Below are 22,113 nucleotides of genomic sequence, written 5' to 3' on the forward strand. Positions count from 1 at the left end.
CACCATTACTACTACACTGGCACCATTACTACTACACTGGCACCATTACTACTACACTGACACCATTACTACTACACTGGCACCATTACTACTACACTGGCACCATTACTACTACACTGGCACCCTTACTACTACACTGGCACCATTACTATACACTGGCACCATTACTACTACACTGACACCATTACTACTACACTGACACCATTACTACTACACTGACACCATTACTACTACACTGGCACCATTACTACTACACTGAGACTGATGTCTATACCCACATTAAGCTGCTGGAGAGACAGAGGGTACTGAGCCGATGCAACTCACACTGTGCCAGGGTTACACACAAATTACTCATTGTACTATACAGACTGAGTAACAATATAGTGGTGCCAGGGGCAGTGCCAGTGATGAGGAGGGTCAATTATATTATCTCTGAGCATAAAAGAATTGGAAGGTATTTTGCTAAAGAGCTCACAATCTATTACAGCCATTGTCCTCTGCTTATCCCCATGCTGAGCGGTTAATCCCTGCTCCCACTACTCTTTCATCCCGCGCTGCCCCTGATTAGGGAGATGAAGCCCCCGGAGTATTTGTGTATCGGGGGACAGTGGCTCTTTGATCCAATTAGGGAAGGATCTCATTAGACTTAATTAGCGCCTGCGGATTGGTCTCTTCCTTTCAGCTCCCCATTGTGGCCCCCAGACAGTGGAATGAGGGGCTCCCCATTGTGGCCCCTGTGCCCTTCACCCCTCCTGTACTTTATTGGCTGGGGGTTGGGGCCAGTCCTTATGGAGCAAACAGGGGGTGTTCTGTACCCGAAAAAGCTGCACAAGGAATGTGGTACCAGAATCACCAAGGCCCCCCCGTCTGACCTATAGCTGCTTGGGGATTGGCTGCAGTTGTATTGGGGCCCCCTGATGTTCCCCCTCTAAAGGGGTTTGTATGGGCCCCAGATGGGGGGTCACAGCCACTGACATTATCCTGATCATCAGCCAATCCCTGAGCGTCACTTACCTACTAACTGTCATGTGCCACAAACTGACACTGGCAACAACAAATCTCACCCCAAATCTACTCCTGGGGGCCCCACAGATCTGTCAGTGCTGAGATTAGTGTGGGGCCCCTAGATCAGGAGAGGGAACCCCAGGGATTAGTGTGGGGCCCCTAGATCAGGAGAGGGAACCCGCAGAGAGTGTGAGTGTGGGGCCCCTAGATCAGGGGAGGGAACCCCCAGAGAGTCACAACGTGGGGCCCCTGCGCTGCTCTCACAATGACACGGAGCAGTAGCCACGCCCTCTCATGTGCACGTGTGAGTGCGGGGGGCGTGTCCGGAGTTATTAAAGGGCTGGGCTCCTCCCCGGCGCCAGTAGAATGATGGAGTTGTACAGAGCGGCGGTGCAGCTGATTGTTGGGGTCGGTCTCGGGGTCGGTCTGTGGCTGCGGGAGGCGCAGGGGGAGCGACACATCGTGTTCTGGAACAGCAGTAACTACAGGTCAGGCCGGGGCTTCCCTTGTTTATTGGGGGGCAGCTGCTCCCACTGAGGCGAGTGCGGGAGGGGGAACCGATAGTGCAGGAGACACAGTCACTGACTCTTTATTAGTCTCTTCTGCGCAAACTCACACTAGGGAATCCTGAGGAGCCCCCAATAGTGACTGAATGACACGTGACACTGGGGGGCTGGACCCCAACTCTGTCATTAGTGTTACTGTCCCACTGCAGTGATTATTATTATTGCCCCAAATTGTGGGATCCCCCCCCCAGTCTGTATTTATTTCTATTATTTCTCTTTCTTTTCTACTGCCCAGCACTGTGTCTGTATATAATGTGTGTGTGTGTGTGTGTGTGTGTGTGTATATATATATATACGGGTGGGTATATAGAGAGAGAGGCGAGTGGGTATAGAGAGAGGCGAGTGGGTATAGAGAGAGAGGTGAGTGGGTATAGAGAGAGAGAGGCGGGTGGGTATAGAGAGAGGCGGGTGGGTATAGAGAGAGGCGAGTGGGTATAGAGAGAGAGAGGCGAGTGGGTATATAGAGAGAGGCGGGTGGGTATAGAGAGGCGGGTGGGTATAGAGAGAGAGAGGCGAGTGGGTATATAGAGAGAGAGGCGGGTGGGTATAGAGAGAGAGGCGGGTGGTATAGAGAGGCGGGTGGGTATAGAGAGAGAGGCGGGTGGGTATAGAGAGAGGCGAGTGGGTATAGAGAGAGAGAGAGGCGGGTGGGTATAGAGAGAGAGGCGGGTGGGTATATAGAGAGAGAGAGGCGAGTGGGTATATAGAGAGAGGCGGGTGGGTATAGAGAGGCGGGTGGGTATAGAGAGAGAGGCGGGTGGGTATATAGAGAGAGAGAGGCGGGTGGGTATAGAGAGAGAGGCGGGTGGGTATAGAGAGAGAGGCGGGTGGGTATATAGAGAGAGAGGCGAGTGGGTATATAGAGAGAGAGGCGGGTGGGTATAGAGAGAGAGAGGCGAGTGGGTATAGAGAGAGAGGCGGGTGGGTATAGAGAGAGAGAGGCGGGTGGGTATATAGAGAGAGAGGCGGGTGGGTATATAGAGAGAGAGGCGAGTGGGTATATAGAGAGAGAGGCGGGTGGGTATAGAGAGAGAGGCGGGTGGGTATAGAGAGAGAGGCGGGTGGGTATAGAGAGAGAGAGGTGGGTATAGAGAGAGAGAGAGGCGGGTGGGTATAGAGAGAGAGGCGGGTGGGTATATAGAGAGAGAGAGGCGAGTGGGTATAGAGAGAGAGGCGGGTGGGTATAGAGAGAGAGAGGTGGGTATAGAGAGAGAGAGAGGCGGGTGGGTATAGAGAGAGAGAGGCGGGTGGGTATAGAGAGAGAGGCCGGGTGGGTATGATAGAGAGAGAGAGGCGAGTGGGTATAGAGAGAGAGGCGGGTGGGTATAGAGAGAGAGAGAGGCGGTGGGTAATATAGAGAGAGAGAGGCGGGTGGGTAATAGAGAGAGAGAGGCGGGTGGGTATAGAGAGAGAGGCGGTGGGGTATATAGAGAGAGAGAGGCGGGTGGGTATAGAGAGAGAGAGGCGGGTGGGTACAGGTCCGGACTGAGAATTAAAATAGGCCCTGGCATTTCTGGTACACAGAGGCCCAATCAGCCCACTAAATAGTGACTTTCTATGGGACCTTATAGCGGCCCCTCTGGCATGTACATGTGGGACACAAAGCAGAGTCATTAAAGGGCAAGTGAACCCCAAGGTAAAAATGTGCTTAATAAAAGAATTAATTCTAAGCAGAGTTAAAACATACAGTAGAACTACATTCATTGAATCAGTTGCTATTGGAAGCAGCACTGGCTTAACTGCTGGTTGTTACTTATTAAACCTTGTTGCAAAAGTCTTGGTTCCCCAGCAGCAAAGACAGATCTGTTAATGAGCTCCTTGTGTTACATTGTATCAAGAGTCTGAAGCAGCAGTGCAGAAAGTACACAGGGACCGACAATACACACACATATATATATATATATACGCTGTAGCCTGTGTGTAATGGAAAGTTGTTTATTAGGCAAATGTTTATGTTGGGGTTGATTTGTCCTTTAACGGCAGGAGATACAATGTCACTGAGTGTCAGTTCCCCTTTACTGAATCTGGGGGTGTTGGGGGTCAGTGTGATGTGACTGGGGGGAGGGGCAGTTAATTTGTATTGAAGGTCAGTGTAAGGCTGAAATTAAACGGGGGGGGGGCTATTGTCACTCAGTTTGTTTTGGGGAAGGGGGGGGTTGGGCAGCTGTGGGGGGAGGGGCAGATCATTGGAGGGGGGTTGTACACTGATCAGATGTAACTGAGGCTGGGGGGGGGTCACTAGCAGGACACAATTGTCCCTCCTGTGTATTCAGTCCTGGCTGCTCATTCACCAGTACAGTCTGCAGCGTCAGTTCTCCCACTAGTGACACAGAGTGGGGGGTGTGAGTGCAGCTCCTCCCACATGTGACTCTGGCACCCCTTGTACATCCCCACACAGGCGCTGGGAGTTGTGTTGCTGGGAGTTACTGAGAGGGTTAATGCTGGGAGCCAGGGGAGCAGATAAAAGACACACAGCTGCATTGTGGGTAATGAGCAGCACAAACACAGGGCTGTGGGCCCAAAATCACACTCAGGCCCCGCCCCCTGACTCAATGCCACGCCCCCTTATCCACACACCCCATCACTGGATTCCAGGGGTTGCTGGGAGTTGCCGCACCTCGTGTTCTTATAAGAGGGAGGTGTTGGCCGGGTGCCCACGTGCCATTCTCTGATTTCACTGTAGCCTTTCCCTCCCTGTATGAGGAGTAGTTTAGTGTGGAGCCACCTCCCAGCACTGCTGGTACTGCCATAACCTCTGCACTGGGCACAACTGAGGGGCCCCTGAATGTGTATGGGGGGTACCAGCCAATAATAAGAGAAATCAGGGGCCCCGCTCTACTGGCTCAGCACAATCTGCCCAATTAGAAGAGACAAAGGGCACATTGTCTTCCCAGAAACACTAATTGCCCCTCCCCCCCAGACAGGGAATTGTGGGTGTCAATCTGTTCCCCAACAAACAAACAAACACTGGGGGGGAGATGCCCCTCACTCTGGGCCACATTCTCCTGTTTCTTCTCCTCATCCTCTTGTGCTTCACCTATTCACACCAGCAGTAGTAGTAGTAGCATGGAGCGGAGACACCGAGTCTGCCGGGGCTTAATGAGGCTGTGAAGTTTAGCACTGGCCCCATTTACACCCCAGCGACAATCACCCACCATGTGCCCGAGCCTGCCCCAAGGAGCTTACACTCTAGTGGTATAATGCGAGAGCCTGCCCCAAGGAGATTACACTCTAGTGGTATAATGCGAGAGCATGTCCCAAGGAGCTTACACTCTAGTGGTATAATGGGAGACTGTCCCAAGGAGCTTACACTCTAGTGGTATAATGGGAGAGCATGTCCCAAGGAGCTTACACTCTAGTGGTATAATGGGAGACTGTCCCAAGGAGCTTACACTCTAGTGGTATAATGGGAGAGCCTGCCCCAAGGAGCTTACACTCTAGTGGGATAATGGGAGAGCCAGTCCCAAGGAGCTTACACTCTAGTAGTATAATGGGAGACCTTGTCCCATGGAGCTTACACTCTAGTGGTATAATGGGAGACCCTGTCCCATGGAGTTTACACTCTAGTGGTATAATGGGAAAGACTGTCCCAAGGAGCTTATACTCTAGTAGTATAATGGGAAAGCCTGCCCCAAGGAGCTTACACTCTAGTGGGATAATGGGAGAGCCTGTCCAAAGGAGATTACACTCTACTAGGATAATGGGAGAGCCAGTCCCAAGGAGCTTACACTCTAGTAGTATAATGGGAGACCTTGTCCCATGGAGCTTACACTCTAGTGGTATAATGGGAAAGCCTGCCCCAAGGAGCTTACACTCTAGTGGTATAATGGGAAAGGCTGCCCCAAGGAGCTTACACTCTAGTGGTATAATGGGAAAGCCTGCCCCAAGGAGCTTACACTCTAGTGGTATAATGGGAAAGCCTGCCCCAAGGAGCTTACACCTCTAGTGGTATAATGGGAAAGCCTGCCCAAGGAGCTTACACTCTAGTGGTATAATGGGAAAGCCTGCCCCAAGGAGCTTACACTCTAGTGGTATAATGGGAAAGCCTGCCCCAAGGAGCTTACACTCTAGTGGTATAATGGGAAAGCCTGCCCCAAGGAGCTTACACTCTAGTGGTATAATGGGAAAGCCTGCTCAGAGTGCCTGGGTTAGGAATGTGCCAGTCAGGAGGTGCCTAATTGCAGCTGGTAACGAGGTTAGTGATTAGGGAATGCAGTTTCAGGGAGTTGCTGGAGTCGCTATGGTGAATATGGGGCGTGGCCTGATTGTTTGGTGCAGGTGGCATTATGGTGGGTGCTGTGAGACCCCTGTAGCAGGGATGGGTGTATAGGATAATCATGTGGCTCCAGGGTCCTAATGCCCCTCTCCTGTGCCGGCAGGTTTATGCAGGAGGATTACACGGTGCAGGTGCAGCTCAACGATTACCTGGACATCGTGTGCCCATATTATGAGGAGGGGAGCGTGGCCGGGCACACCGTGGAGCGTTACACCCTGTTCCTGGTGGACTACGAGGAGTACGAGACCTGCAAGCCCAAATCCAAGGACCAAGTGCGCTGGGAGTGCAACAAGCCCTTTGCCCCACACGGGCCGGAGAAATTCTGCGAGAAATTCCAGAAATTCACTCCCTTCACCCTGGGCACGGAGTTCCGCGAGGGCGGCACCTACTACTATATCTGTAAGTACCTCAGGGGCGTGGCATAGGACAGAGATTGTCCCCCTCACTGCTTAATGTGCCCCTATCCCCAAGAGCATGCAATCTAATTATACAGACGGGTGGGCTGCTAATTCCAGGCCAGACACCCCCAGTTATGTAGAGCCCTATAAACCCCTCAGTCTGGCACACGTGGGGGTGACTGGGTGCAACTGTCCCACAATTTCCAGCATCTCTCCGTGACTCCTGCAACTCCCTGCGCTCCACACAAAGGGGCCGGGAGTTAATGTCTGGGCGACAGATACGCCGACACTTCCCAAAACATCTTCAGGAAAAGGCGGGGGCAGTGGGTTCCTGTGGGGGCCCCGGGGTATTGTTCTGTCAGGATAAACTATGCATTGTGTGGCCCCACGTGATGCGCTGCTGTGTTTACAACTCCCTGCTAACTGCATCTCTTCCTCCGCAGCTAAACCCATCCACTACCACGGCGAGAGCTGCATGAGGCTCAGGGTCCACGTGTCGGGGAGAACAAGTGAGTAACTGGCATCATGGGGTATACAGAGACCTCTCCTCCCCTGAAGAGCTTGCAATCAATCAGATATAGAGCAGGGCGTATAATGGGCACATCCTGACCTTTCCCTCTGTTCCCTATTGCAGCTCCGCCTCCTGTTAACGTTCACACACCGAGATCCCACATCCAATCAGGTAGGTGCCCTTATTGGGGCCCCAGATCTCCCTCTCGCTAGCTAATTCCATCAAATGGGGAGCAGATGCCTAACATAATACAGCTGGGATGGGTTGAGGGGGAGTCTCCAGGTCAGTTTTGGGGGGTCCCACACTACCTGTGCTGCATCTGTACCCCTAACATGCGCCCCCCCCTCTCTCTGCAGATGAACCAGAGGTTCCGCTCCCGGGGGTTATGAAGAGCGTGGCTGGTAACTCTGCTGCACCAGGAACTCCCTGCACCCTGTATGGGCTGCTCCTGGCCGCACTCCTGCTCAGATTGTGATGGGACTCAGACTCTTTTACTGCTCACCTGGGCAGGCTCTGGGCCCGGCACATGGACAGGCCACGCCCCCGGGGGACCCCCAAAAGAGCCACACGACCAAAGATGCACAAATGGTGCAAAGGACAAAGGATTGTGACAATGGTGCACTTTCTCCATCTGAGGAAAGGCCACGCCCCCAGCAGAACCTCGCAGGTTGAGGTCTAGTGTTGGACCCGCCCCCACGGAGCTGGCGGCAGAAGAGGGGTCAGTAGGAGCGACAGGAACAATATTTGTTCTTCTACAGTTTGGTGCCATCGCGGGAATCGGTGGTGCCAACATCTAAGTGTAAATACAGAGAATTTATACCGATTTTATTTATACGACTAACCCTCCTGTGTGCCAGGAGCCTGGACTCTAACCCCACCCCCCAGGAGCCTGGACGCCCCTGTACCCCAATACCCACATGGATTAATTGGCGCCCGTATAAGGAATGTACAGATGTGGAATTTGTTTTTTTTTTTACAAGTCTTAATAAAGAGGAAATTTCTATGAAAACGAGGAGTTTGTGTTCCTGCCACTGACTGTAACGGAGAGGGAGAATGGGAGTCCCGAGGGTCAGGGAGTTGGAAGGGAATTGGCCCCTACGTGGATCCATAGCTCTGTTTATCCATTGGATTCTGGGAATTGTAGTTCAGCCGTAGATTCAATGTGTCCTATTGCTTGGTTGGCATTGGCTGGCAGTGCCACACAGGGGGGTGTCATAGGGTGCCCAGGAGGAGGGGCCTGGAAACACTTGTAGGGGGGCCACTTGGGAAAATCAACTGTGGCCCCAGGCAGGGGAAGGGCCACAATAGAAATGTAGGCACATCAATGCTGATTGGGTGTTGGGAAAGGTAAAAGACCAACTGCAACAAGACAACAAGGGAGTGGAATTGCCGGCATACTGCTCTTACATAATGAGGAAGAGGCTCCACCCACAGCCCAGCCCTTCCTAGTTTCCCATGATCCCCTGGGCTCAGGCGCGTGACACTCGGGCACATGGAGCATCAGCTGCCGCCTCCATCTGACTGTGGGAAATGACACCTGCACCCAACTGCCAGGAAAGGGAAAGCTAACCCTAAAATTAACCTTTAGTGTCAGTCTATAGGTGAGCCTAGTTCCTTTTCCATATTGTCTGGGGAGAACAGGGGGCATAACCGGATGAGGGAGAGCATGGGGTGCAAGGAAACCATAAGCAGAATGAGGAGGGGTGGATGATGACGATTATAGTGTGCATGGGTGAGTGCTGAGGAGCTTGCAATCAATCATAGCAGGGAAGGTAAAAAGGGAATCCAGCAAACTTGATTTGTTGGGCATAGCTTTGTCTCACAAGGTAAGTGGCTGCTAGATTCCAGGGATCCCCTACATTATGTACAGTGGATGTCAGACTCACTGGCTTGTATTTCCCTGCTAAAGAATTCACTGCTTGTGTCATAACCATTTACAGAACAATTACCCCTAGGGATAATGGGTGAAAGGGGCGCTGCAGTGTGGAGCCTACTAATGTTATAAAGAAGAACTGCCCCCTCCCAGCAGGCCAGGCACCTTAGTGGGCAGGTTCTGGCCAATCACATTGTCCCTTATAACCACCTTTTCCTGTAATTGGTCCACAGTGACTTGTACATCACGGTACGTCCCTACTGGCTGTGGGTGCAGGGAGTACTCAGTATGGGGAGTGAGTGTGAGTGAATACTGCACAGTACTGGGGGGGGGTTGCTGGTATAACTCGGGTTCCTCACTCTCCATTCCTTTTGCCCCCAGGTGCCCCATTCCCCTGGCATGGTGACCAGACTGGTGCAATTCTGGCTGTTCCCCCCCGGATCAGCTGACCTATCGACTGCTACAAGCCTAATATCTGCCCACAGCCAGTGCCAAGACTCCTTGGGGCAGGTGTAGATACTCAGCCCTGCTCTATAATGTTGCATGAAATACTCAATGGTGATGGTGGAAGAGGGACAAAATGCCTGTGGGCCTCGGTTAGTGCAGGGGCTGTGGCAGTGAAGCGGTTACAGGATTAGCTGCACAATAACTCCCCGCACAATAACTCCCTGCTGACTCTGCCGTTACACAAACACCCAGGGGCCCCCGGGAGCTGACCGGGCCCCGCCAGCAGGAAACACACACACAGATCAGTCCCTGGCCAGAAAGGGAAGAGACTGGCCCTCTAGTCACAGATACCAGGGATCCCACGTAAATCCCCCCCCCGGGCTGAACTCAATGTCTGGAACATTCCCCCCCCTCCACTGGGCGGCTCCTGCAGGGATGAGGGAGTTACAGTTCTGTACAACAGCAGTGGGACTGGATAGTGGGGATACTTCCCCTTTAATAAGTGGCTTTTTCTAATGTTATGGGGGCCCTGCTCATCTCCATGGTTACAGGCCCCTCACTAGAGACCACTAGTCACACTGCTGGGGGGGGGCAGATAATGGAGGCGTCAGTGCAGAGAATGTGGGGGGGGGATAAAGAGCGTCACTATTTACTGGGGGGGGGGATCCAGACAGAAGTCATTACTGCCCCCCCTCCCCTGAATAACACCCAATATGGGGGGGCTGGTCTCACTCACAGGGAAATGAATGGGGATCAAGTTGTGACTCAATCACCTCCAGTCCCTGAATTGGTTCTGACCCCACACTTTTATTATCACAATTATCTCTGCTCTCCCCCAGCACCATTCACCCTACTGACACCCCTGCCCCAAACAAGTGGGTCCCAGTAGTAACTGCCAGTATTTCTGGGGAGACCCTGCGACACCCCCTCCCCTGCAGGTGCCAATTGTCAGCTCACTGGGCACCTATAGCACCCCTCCCCCGCCACTAACTCCTCCTCCCCCAGTGACACGACATAATGCAGGTGACAGTTGTTTATTGCAGGTGACAGTTGCACATCAGAGTGACACAGACTCTACATTTACTCACTGTCCAACTGAGCTGGGACTTGTCTCACATTCCCCCCATTCACATTGTGACACTTTACTCCTATTGTGTCAGTGCAACTGCCCATGAATTCAGGGAACACCCACAGCCCCCCAATTCTGAGCCGAGACTCAGTCAGTGGAAGGAATTAACCATGAAAACTTGGTATTTGGCAACAGCTGCCCCTGGGGGGATGGGCCCTTTTCACCCAAAAAATGACACAATTACACTCACAGGTGCAGGAATGTGTAAATGCCAAATACAGACTTTCCTGATCCACTGCACCCGCCCAACACCAGCACCAAATAAACTGCAACTCCTGTAACTATGGCCTGGAATCTGCCAGCAACAGCGAGCGCCACTCGGCCCCCAGGGGCCACACAAGGGCCACAACACCCAGGAGACAAGTCTCACATCTCACCCCCCCCCTACAATTCTACATTCAACTGTCACATCTCAATCACCCAATGAATAGAGAAAGTACAGTGACAAGCAACTAAGCTGATAAAGGGAATGATCACTATATATAAATATATAAGGGGATATAATCACTATATATAAATATATAAGGGGATATGATCACTATATATAAATATATAAGGTGGATATGATCACTATATATAAATATATAAGGGGATATGATCACTATATATAAATATATAAGGGGATATGATCACTATATATAAATATATAAGGGGATATGATCACTATATATAAATATATAAGGAGATATGATCACTATATATAAATATATAAGGGGATATGATCACTATATATAAATATATAAGGGGATATGATCACTATATATAAATATATAAGGGGATATGATCACTATATATAAATATATAAGGGGATATGATCACTATATATAAATATATAAGGGGATATGATCACTATATATAAATATATAAGGAGATATGATCACTATATATAAATATATAAGGGGATATGATCACTATATATAAATATATAAGGGGATATGATCACTATATATAAATATATAAGGGGATATGATCACTATATATATATAAGGGGATATGATATAATAAGATCACTATATATAAATATATAAGGGGATATGATCACTATATATAAATATATAAGGGGATATGATCACTATATATAAATATATAAGGGGATATGATCACTATATATAAATATATAAGGAGATATGATCACTATATATAAATATATAAGGGGATATGATCACTATATATAAATATATAAGGGGATATGATCACTATATATAAATATATAAGGAGATATGATCACTATATATAAATATATAAGGGGATATGATCACTATATATAAATATATAAGGGGATATGATCACTATATATAAATACATAAGGGGATATGATCACTATATATAAATATATAAGGGGGATATGATCACTATATATAAATATATAAGGGGGATATGATCACTATATATAAATATATAAGGGGATATGATCACTATATATAAATATATAAGGGGATATGATCACTATATATAAATATATAAGGGGATATGATCACTATATATAAATATATTAAGGGGATATGATCACTATATATAAATATATAGGGGATATGATCACTATATATAAATATATAATGGGATATGATCACTATATATAAATATATAAGGGGATATGATCACTATATATAAATATATAATGGGATATGATATATGATATATAGTGATTGCTCCAGTGTATAATAGACAGTAGGAAGTATATGGGTACATTACAGGAGTGGGTGGGACTGAGTTACAGACGGGGAGGGGCAGAAGCAGTAAAACAAGTTCCCTCATGGATTAAGGAGAAAGTCACAATAAAAGAAGCTCCTGTAAATACCAGACTAGAGCAGAACAGACTCCTCCCCCTGTCACTCACTGACTGACCCACCCCCAGACAATTGGGCTGAAAACAAAACAAGTCCTGTAGCCAATGAGTCACTGCCTGGCAGGATGTCCTGTACTCTATAGGCCAGTCAGGTCGGTATGGACATGGAGAGGGATCCGCCCACATTCCCACAATGCCTCTCAGAACCAATATAAATAGTAATATAGAGGTGCAGTTGTATAAAGCTTTATTATTATTATTATAGAGCACTTGGCCAATGGGCTTACACTCTAAGGGTGGGGGACACAGAGATGATACATACAGATTATCACTCGGCATCTCAGTCATTATGACACTAGAAGCGCCGCTGGCCAATGACATGAGGCAGTCACATGAGTGTCGTCCGGCCGGCGTGTGGACCAAGAAGCTTGCACTCACCCTCCTGTCCCCCCCATTCCCATAGCAACGACCAAACAGCAACACCTGGCTGCAACCAACACATTCCCCTGCTCCGACCCTCCTACTGTCCCGTTTTTAGAGGGACAGTCCCTCTTTTGACAGCTCAATCCACAGTCCCTCGTTTGTACTGGAAAGTCCCATTTTCTCTGCACTGAACAGCCAGAATAAGAAACAGACTGAATTGAATTTTGGCAGAGAGCCCAGATCAGCCACAGCTGCAGATAAGATACTTTTGTAACAATTGTGAGATAAGCAGCAAGGGCAATTCACTATCATTAGAAAAACTGTAAAAACTGAAAAAAACACAGAAATATGTTCAAACTTTCATAACCTGACGAATTTTGTAAAATGAACATGGTAATTAGGGGGTGGGGCCACGCAAATGGGCGTGGTAACTATTTTTATTTCCAAAATGTTGTCTGATTCCAGCCTGAGCCAACAATGTACTCGGCAGAGACACAGCACTGGGTACGAGTCACCCATGAGCCACTCGGCAACTTTAATCATTGTGACACGTCACTTCCGGGGTATCAAGCGCCCGTGGATATGAGATGTACCGGAAACTGCAGCTGACAGGAAGCAAACGTTACTATGGTAACCCACCTCAGCCTGTAGACTAACACCTCACCCCAATAATCCCCTTCCCACAATCCCCAGTGCGTCTATACTCTCATATCCCAGTACTTTATGAGGAGTATTTACCTGTTCCCAATACATGTCACTATTAGCCCTGCCCCTTTACGTCATTACTCCACGCCTATCCCAAATTGCCACACTACCTGACTTCCTGCTGAGAAAGGTGCAGCGCGTGTGTACGCATGCTCTAACGCGCGGTGCAGCGTGGGAAATGAAGTCCAATTGATTTGCTCATATCTTGAGATGCGCGCGAAAAGGAAAGTCTCCGAGTCAAAGATATGACAGTGCGCACGCGCATTACGCGCCCGAAGAGAGAGCTAAAAAGCGCGGGAGAAGCATTAAGAGTAGTACAAGTGATATTCCCTATAGAGACGCAGTCAGTGTGAGATACACGATGTGATTGTTGGGTTAGTGTCAGCTGTACTTAATAAAGCAGCCCAGAGGCCCTTCAGCACAAATACAGCTCAATAATATGTACAGTGTAAGTGCATACCTCCCAACTGTCCCTTTTTAGGAGGGACAGTCCCTCTTTGACAGCTCAACCCGCAGTCCCTCATTTGTACTGGAAAGTCCCTCTTTTCTCTGCACTGAACAGCCAGAAAAAGAAACAAAGTTTCTCACTTAATTGGCTTTTAGCAGAGAGCCCAGAACAGCTAACAGGTGCAAATAAGATACTTTGTAACAATTTTGAGACACAAAAACACAGTTTAGATAAGGAGAAATATTTTCAAACTTTCATAACCTGCCAAATTTTGTAAAACGAACATGGTAATTAGGGGGTGTGGCCACAGAAAGGGGTGTGGTCAAAATTGCTGCGCTACGTGCGGAAAAAATTTGTTGTCCCTCTTTTTACTTCCAAAATGTTGGGAGGTGTGTAAGTGTATGGCAAATAATCCTTCATCCAATCACAAATGTTCCCATGAAGTAAAATGGGACCCATTCACTGCCACCCAGGGGTATAGGCTCCCTAATAAATATACAATTTCATTAAATATTGGTAAAACAGCTCAACCTCTAGACATTTTACTGACCAGCAGATTTTTGCCCGAAAATTGTCTGATTTTGGAAAGTGAGTGGAAAAAATGAGAAAGATGAAGAGCAGGAGACTGGGGGACAGAGGCCACAATGTGGGAACTTGTACACAAGTCAGTCCCAGTGCATGCTGGGTATTGTAGTCTTACATTCCACTTGTTACACAAAGACTACATTACCCAACATGCATCGGGACACACGCCGGCTCAGCACATTAGGGCAAGTAAACATTTTGGCTGGTTTCTAAATTACAAACCAGTGAAAGGGCCAAAAAGTAGCCCGAATCTGTACTTTGGCTAGTTTGTACTTTTAAAACCAGCCTGGGCTTTAAATTAGTAGCCACATTTGTCTGGAGACCTCCTCCCTGGCAAGTAATGTGTGTGACTCCTCCCAGCATGCACTGCAGCAGCTCTGGAGTCAGGACATTGGGGGAGGGGCAGAACATAGAATGTCTCGCTATATGTCTATTTCCCTATTAATAACATTTCATTAGTACTAGTCATGTGACAAGCCTAACTGTGACATCACAAGCCCCTCCCATCCCCAGAGTGTAGTGTGTGTCGGGGAATTTCCCATCATGCACCTCTCTCACACTCATTGTTACAGCTCAGGGACAGGAAGCAGCTGCTCATTAACCCCCGGCTGGTCTCTTTCTCCTGTACAAACACTTCCTGTTTTGCACGTCAGCAAGTGGGGGAGGAATGTGTTACTAACCTAGTGTTCCCCATACCTCCCAACATTTTGGAAGTAAAAAGAGGGACAAAAATTTTTTTTCCGCATGTAGCGCAGGAATTTTTTTGACCACACCCCTTTCTGTAGCCACACCCCCTAATTACCATGTTTGTGTTACAAAATTTGGCAGGTTATGAAAGGTTGAAAATATTTCTCCTTATCTAAACTGTGTTTTTGTGTCTCAAAATTGTTACAAAGTATCTTATTTGCACCTGTTAGCTGTTCTGGGCTCTCTGCTAAAAGCCAATTAAGTGAGAAACTTTGTTTCTTTTTCTGGCTGTTCAGTGCAGAGAAAAGAGGGACTTTCCAGTACAAATGAGGGACTGCGGGTTGAGCTGTCAAAAGAGGGACTGTCCCCCTGAAAAAGGGACAGTTGGGAGGTATGGTTCCCTAGCAACGCTGCACATACAGGGGGGAGAGTCACCAGAGAGAACCCCCCCAGCTCAGAGCTCCTGTTGTACGACTGCTGCTGCACTGTGACCTCATGAGAGCATTGTGGGAGTTGTAGTCCAACTAGAGCTGCACCACTGGTGCCCCCTGTGTATATCAACCCCCCCCCATTACTGGCAGTGACATCATCACCTCTGCTCAGTGCCGGCTGCAGAGCTGACACTCCTGGGACACATCATATGATTGTTACCAGGAGGTGGGCAGAGCTCAGTGCCAGTGTGATTATTGTGTTTCTCACGTGTCTGTGCCAAACACTAACGTCAGTGCCCCCCACACTGGCACCCCCGGCCCCTCTCCCACTTCTCTTCCCACAAGATGTTTGGCCAGTGGCTGCTGATAACGAGTCCCAATGACTAATTAACTTCCCCATGGCTTCCTGTTTGTCCAACTGCAGCTCCTTCCCATGGGAAACTAACTCCCAGCATCCCCCCCCCACTACAAGAGTGTCCGCTCTGCAGCCAAGTGCTACTCATGTGAGGTCACCCCCCCACTACAAGAGTGTCCGCTCTGCAGCCAAGTGCTACTCATGTGAGGTCATCTCCTGACAAAAGGTGTCAGCTCTGCAGCCAAAAGAGCACCACACACAAAAGAAAAAAGTCCTTGTCTGAAGAGCTGATTATTGTCCCAGCACAATACAAGGAGTTGTGGGTATAATACACAGAAATGAGGGAATTTAGGGTGAATGAGGGAAACGTTAGGGGTGACATGGTGATGCCCCTCCTCTCAGCTAATCTACTCCTGCCAGACACTGGCTACTGAGGAATGTGACTAATAGCCTAGAGAAACACATCAGTGCTGGGCTAGTGACCCCTGCCATTCTCACCCCTGGGCTGCAGCAGCAGTTTATATATATATATATATACACACACATATAGTGGTCTATGGAGTGCAGGAGAGGCAGCCCTTACTGTTCAGTATAAGGTGCCTGTAGCCACTCCATGTGCCAGGAGAGCTCAGAGTATGGAGTGTAGGGCTTACAATGAGAGTGCAAGCTCTGTGGCCAAGCCATACATGTAACACTGTGCTACTGATAAACATAGAATTACTGGGTTAGAGTGTTAGCTCTGTGGGTAAGAGAATGAGGGGACAGGACACCCTGTAGCATGCGTCCCATCACCCAACTCATCTGCCCGTCTAAGGGCCCCCTACCCCATAGTATATATATATATATAAATAGTAGCTCTGCTGCAGTTGAACTGCTGTAAGTTGCTCTCAGTACAAGGGGTTATTATGGTGTCACCTAGTGGTGTCTCCTTGTATTGCAGCTGTTACACTGGAACTAAAGACAGACAGACAGTTGGACAGACAAGAGCAGAGGATGCCCCTCCCTGTACAATGTCCCACAGACCTGGGTACGGCCACCTTTGTGCCACTGGCACTTTCAGCCAATCAGGGCACTGCTGTTTGTGGCCCCCCCCCCATAAATACCCCCTGCCCCAGATTGCTTGGCTACTATGCCCAGCTTTATGGCACATACTGGTATTAAAACCGTCTTTATTTGTAGGACAGCAGCACAGATGCAACGTTTCGAGCGGCACCCCACTCTTTGTCAAGCATTTGTATGATGGAGAACCCTTGTGAACAGGTCTCTGGACGTGCACCCAAGTAACAATTGGCCGAAGTAACAGGTGCGGTATAATTGTATATACAATTATGGCACATACTGTACATTTCTTATAGTGTCTGTACTTAGTCTCATACTGCTAAGTGCAAGCTCCTGGGCCCAGCAGCCTATCCCCGGGTGTGTAATATACATCTCTGACCAGCAATTGAATACACATATATATATATGCCCCCACGTGGCAGGAGAAGGTATGGGCACGGGCAGTGTAATATATATAGTAATCCCAGGAGCCAATAGAAGAACAGTCTCAGGCTTAGACAGAAGTGGAACAGGGGTCGCCGGGGGCATCACTTAATAATCAGCTTCTCTTCTTGCCCTTTCCTGGTCTGGTAGAGGCCGGACGAGATCTTGGTCACGTAATGCAGATCCACCAGATGAAGCTGCGGGGGGAGAGGGGTGAGTGGGGGGCACACGTAGTACTTACCCCCCCAGTGCCCCGGGGCAAATACTCACCAGGAGGTCAGACACACTCAGTGCATCAGTCCTGAGGCAAAGAGAGCGACGACTGAGGGACAAGAGAGGGTTAAATGGGCTCACATACTGGGGGGCACTTACCTGAGAAACACCCCCACACCCGGGCAGCACGAGGGTGCAAGTATCACAGTGTATATACAGTTCCCCTTGATGTAAAATATCCACCTAATGAGTTCTGATCTAAAGCTCATGGAACAATGAGGCAACTTCAGATCCTTATATTATACACCTGGGGGTAAGTGTAGAATTTACTGGATATTCCCGTTATTATGCTCAGTACCTGCTGCTCCCCGGGAAACACGTGTCCAGGTGTGACAATTGGGCTGATGGTGAATAGTGGGGGGTCCCAGGGGCACAAGGAGTGAATATTGGGGGACACAAGGAGTGAATATTGGGGGGACACAATGAGTGAATATCGGGGGGACACAGTGAGTGAATATCGAGGGGGCACAGTGAGTGAATATCGGGGGGCACAATGAGTGAATATCGGGGGGGCACAATGAGTGAATATCGGGGGGACACAGTGAGTGAATATCGAGGGGACACAGTGAGTGAATATCGGGGGGACACAGTGAGTGAATATCGGGGGACACAATGAGTGAATATCGGGGGACACAGTGAGTGAATATCGGGGGACACAATGAGTGAATATCGGGGGGACACAGTGAGTGAATATAGGGGGACACAGTGAGTGAATATCGGGGGGACACAGTGAGTGAATATTGGGGGGACACAGTGAGTGAATATCGAGGGGACACAATGAGTGAATATCGGGGGATGAGTGAATGAGTGAATATCGGGGGGACACAGTGAGTGAATATCGGGGGGACAACAGCAGTGAGTGAATATCGGGGGGACACAGTGAGTGAATATCGGGGGGACACAGGTGAGTGAATATCGGGGGGACACAGTGAGTGAATATCGGGGGGGACACAGTGAGTGAATATCGGGGGACACAGTGAGGGAATATCGGGGGACACAGTGAGTGAATATCGGGGGGACACAGTGAGTGAATATCGGGGGGACACAGTGAGTGAATATCGAGGGGACACAGTGAGTGAATATCGAGGGGACACAATGAGTGAATATCGGGGGGACACAGTGAGTGAATATCGGGGGGACACAGTGAGTGAATATCGGGGGGACACAGTGAGTGAATATCGGGGGGACACAGTGAGTGAATATCGGGGGGACACAGTGAGTGAATATCGGGGGGACACAGTGAGTGAATATCGGGGGGACCACAGTGAGTGAATATTGGGGGGACACAGTGAGTGAATATCGAGGGGACACAATGAGTGAATATCGGGGGATCGGGGGGACACAGTGAGTGAATATCGGGGGGACACAGTGAGTGAATATCGGGGGGACACAGTGAGTGAATATCGGGGGGACACAGTGAGTGAATATCGGGGGGACACAGTGAGTGAATATCGGGGGGACACAGTGAGTGAATATCGGGGGACACAGTGAGTGAATATCGGGGGGACACAGTGAGTGAATATCGGGGGACACAGTGAGTGAATATCGGGGGACACAGTGAGTGAATATTGGGGGACACAATGAGGGAGAAGAAGAAGATGCCGGAGCCCAGGATAGTGAGCCAATGGGATGAGGCAGTTGCTGGTTGTACATCTGAGTCCCAGTGAATAGCAGGAGGGACACCAGGGAGATGCCGGTACTGACTGCTGACATACCACAGACACCGGCGGTTACCCCTACTGACTCACATATACATATATATACACATAATGACTAGACCTACACCTCAGGCCTCTATAAGTGACACATATATAACACACACACTGTATCACTAATTATTCATTTCTATTCATGCTGCAGACTCAACTGACTTCTGTGCAGCCATGTATCCTAATCAAGAGTCACGTGACGGTGTATTGCAGGTGATAAAGGGGTAACACTAAGCGAATAACAGACAGTAAGTCACCCCCAGCCTCACACCCACAACTCTGCCGCCTCTTCACTTGAATTGTGCTTAGTACAGGGAATCCCTATGCTGCCATAGTTTTATGGGATCTCTCTGTACAGACTATAAACAAACTTAGGGGACTGTTCCTGCTGAATTGTGCTTAGTACAGGGAATACCTATGCTGCCATAGTTTTATGGGATCTCTCTGTACAGACTATGAGCAAACTTAGGGACTGTTCCTGCTGAATTGTGCTTAGTACAGGGAATACCTATGCTGCCATAGTTTTATGGGATCTCTCTGTACAGACTATAAACAAACTTAGGGGACTGTTCCTGCTGAATTGTGCTTAGTACAGGGAATACCTATGCTGCCATAGTTTTATGGGATCTCTCTGTACAGACTATGAGCAAACTTAGGGACTGTTCCTGCTGAATTGTGCTTAGTACAGGGAATACCTATGCTGCCATAGTTTTATGGGATCTCTCTGTACAGACTATGAGCAAACTTAGGGGGCTGTTCCTGCTGAATTGTGCTTAGTACAGGGAATACCTATGTACCATAGTTTTATGGGATCTCTCTGTACAGACTATAAACAAATTTAGGGGACTGTTCCTGCTGAATTGTGCTTAGTACAGGGAATACCTATGCTGCCATAGTTTTATGGGATCTCTCTGTACAGACTATAAACAAACTTAGGGGACTGTTCCTGCTGAATTGTGCTTAGTACAGGGAATACCTATGCTGCCATAGTTTTATGGGATCTCTCTGTACAGACTATAAACAAACTTAGGGGACTGTTCCTGCTGAATTGTGCTTAGTACAGGGAATACCTATGCTGCCATAGTTTTATGGGATCTCTCTGTACAGACTATGAGCAAACTTAGGGGCTGTTCCTGCTGAATTGTGCTTAGTACAGGGAATCCCTATGCTGCCATAGTTTTATGGTATCGCTCTGTACAGACTATAAACAAACTTAGGGACTGTTCCTGCTGAATTGTGCTTAGTACAGGGAATACCTATGCTGCCATAGTTTTATGGGATCTCTCTGTACAGACTATGAGCAAACTTAGGGGCTGTTCCTGCTGAATTGTGCTTAGTACAGGGAATACCTATGCTGCCATAGTTTTATGGGATCTCTCTGTACAGACTATGAGCAAACTTAGGGACTGTTCCTGCTGAATTGTGCTTAGTACAGGGAATACCTATGTACCATAGTTTTATGGGATCTCTCTGTACAGACTATGAGCAAACTTAGGGACTGTTCCTGCTGAATTGTGCTTAGTACAGGGAATACCTATGCTGCCATAGTTTTATGGGATCTCTCTGTACAGACTATGAACAAACTTAGGGACTGTTCCTGCTGAATTGTGCTTAGTACAGGGAGAAGGGTACTGCAGCAACACGGCACTTTCAGTAGAAATTAACTCTCTACCTACTGGAAGATTTGGAATAGACCTTATAGAAATATAAATAGACAATGGTATAACAACTGATTTCCCTTTATTTCTTTGCTGATTCTAAGGCCACATTAAACCTATAGGGAAACTTTCTAACACAATTCTATTCCCATAAAGAGCAAGAAACTTGTGTAACAATCGAGTTGCTCACAGACAAGTGAGATTTGGGACATAATTAAATCACTCCCAGTGGAACAACAATATCCTTAATCCTATAGGACTTTACTGTTGGCTAAATTCTGATATTTCCTCCCAAACTGACAAACGCACAAACTTCCCAATTTCTGCCCCATCATTTCCCACAGAAACTGTCCCCCCTCTCTCCTTCTATATCTATATACTGTCCCCCCTCTCTCCTTCTATATCTATATACTGTCCCCCCTCTCTCCTTCTATATCTATATACTGTCCCCCCTCTCTCCTTCTATATCTATATACTGTCCCCCCTCTCTCCTTCTATATCTATATACTGTCCCCCCTCTCTCCTTCTATATCTATATACTGTCCCCCCTCTCTCCTTCTATATCTATATACTGTCCCCCCTCTCTCCTTCTATATCTATATACTGTCCCCCTCTCTCCTTCTATATCTATATACTGTCCCCCTCTCCTTCTATATCTATATACTGTCCCCCCTCTCCTTCTATATCTATATACTGTCCCCCCTCTCTCCTTCTATATCTATATACTGTCCCCCCTCTCTCCTTCTATATCTATATACTGTCCCCCCTCTCTCCTTCTATATCTATATACTGTCCCCCCTCTCCTTCTATATCTATATACTGTCCCCCTCTCTCCTTCTATATCTATATACTGTCCCCCCTCTCCTTCTATATCTATATACTGTCCCCCCTCTCCTTCTATATCTATATACTGTCCCCCCTCTCTCCTTCTATATCTATATACTGTCCCCCCTCTCTCCTTCTATATCTGAATACTGTCCCCCTCTCTCCTTCTATATCTATATACTGTCCCCCCTCTCTCCTTCTATATCTATATACTGTCCCCCCCTCTCTCCTTCTATATCTATATACTGTCCCCCCTCTCTCCTTCTATATCTGAATACTGTCCCCCCTCTCTCCTTCTATATCTATATACTGTCCCCCCTCTCTCCTTCTATATCTATATACTGTCCCCCCTCTCTCCTTCTATATCTGAATACTGTCCCCCCTCTCTCCTTCTATATCTGAATACTGTCCCCCCTCTCTCCTTCTATATCTGTATACTGCCCACCTCTCTCCTTCTATATGTGAATACTGCCCCCCCTCTATTCTGTCCCTGTATCCTGACTGTGTGTATATACCAATCCCTTCCCCCAGGTTATATGGA

The 22,113-nt window shown here is 48.3% G+C and overlaps 1 protein-coding gene across 3 annotated transcripts; it reads left to right on the plus strand.

Moving 5' to 3' along the window:
• The first annotated feature begins 1,339 nt into the window (after positions 1–1,339).
• On the plus strand, positions 1,340–7,765 carry efna1.S (ephrin-A1 S homeolog). Of its 3 annotated transcripts, XM_018231893.2 has the most exons (5): positions 1,340–1,493; positions 5,951–6,246; positions 6,689–6,754; positions 6,880–6,927; positions 7,113–7,765. In XM_018231893.2, exons 1-5 carry the CDS (start codon positions 1,372–1,374, stop codon positions 7,229–7,231), a joined length of 651 nt encoding a protein of 216 aa, XP_018087382.1. In that variant the 5' UTR covers positions 1,340–1,371; the 3' UTR covers positions 7,232–7,765.
• Positions 7,766–22,113: the final 14,348 nt, after the last annotated feature.

Source organism: Xenopus laevis, chromosome 8S (assembly GCF_017654675.1).
Source record: "Xenopus laevis strain J_2021 chromosome 8S, Xenopus_laevis_v10.1, whole genome shotgun sequence".
Classification (NCBI taxonomy): Eukaryota; Metazoa; Chordata; class Amphibia; order Anura; family Pipidae; genus Xenopus; species Xenopus laevis.

Excerpts from the sequence above, each read along its gene's own strand:
- efna1.S (XM_018231893.2), top strand. The coding sequence starts at position 1,372 with ATGATGGAGTTGTACAGAGCGGCGGTGCAGCTGATTGTTGGGGTCGGT. Across the intron at positions 6,247-6,688 it reads CGGCACCTACTACTATATCT|CTAAACCCATCCACTACCAC; the intron begins GTAAGTACCTCA and ends CTTCCTCCGCAG. Across the intron at positions 6,928-7,112 it reads GAGATCCCACATCCAATCAG|ATGAACCAGAGGTTCCGCTC; the intron begins GTAGGTGCCCTT and ends CTCTCTCTGCAG.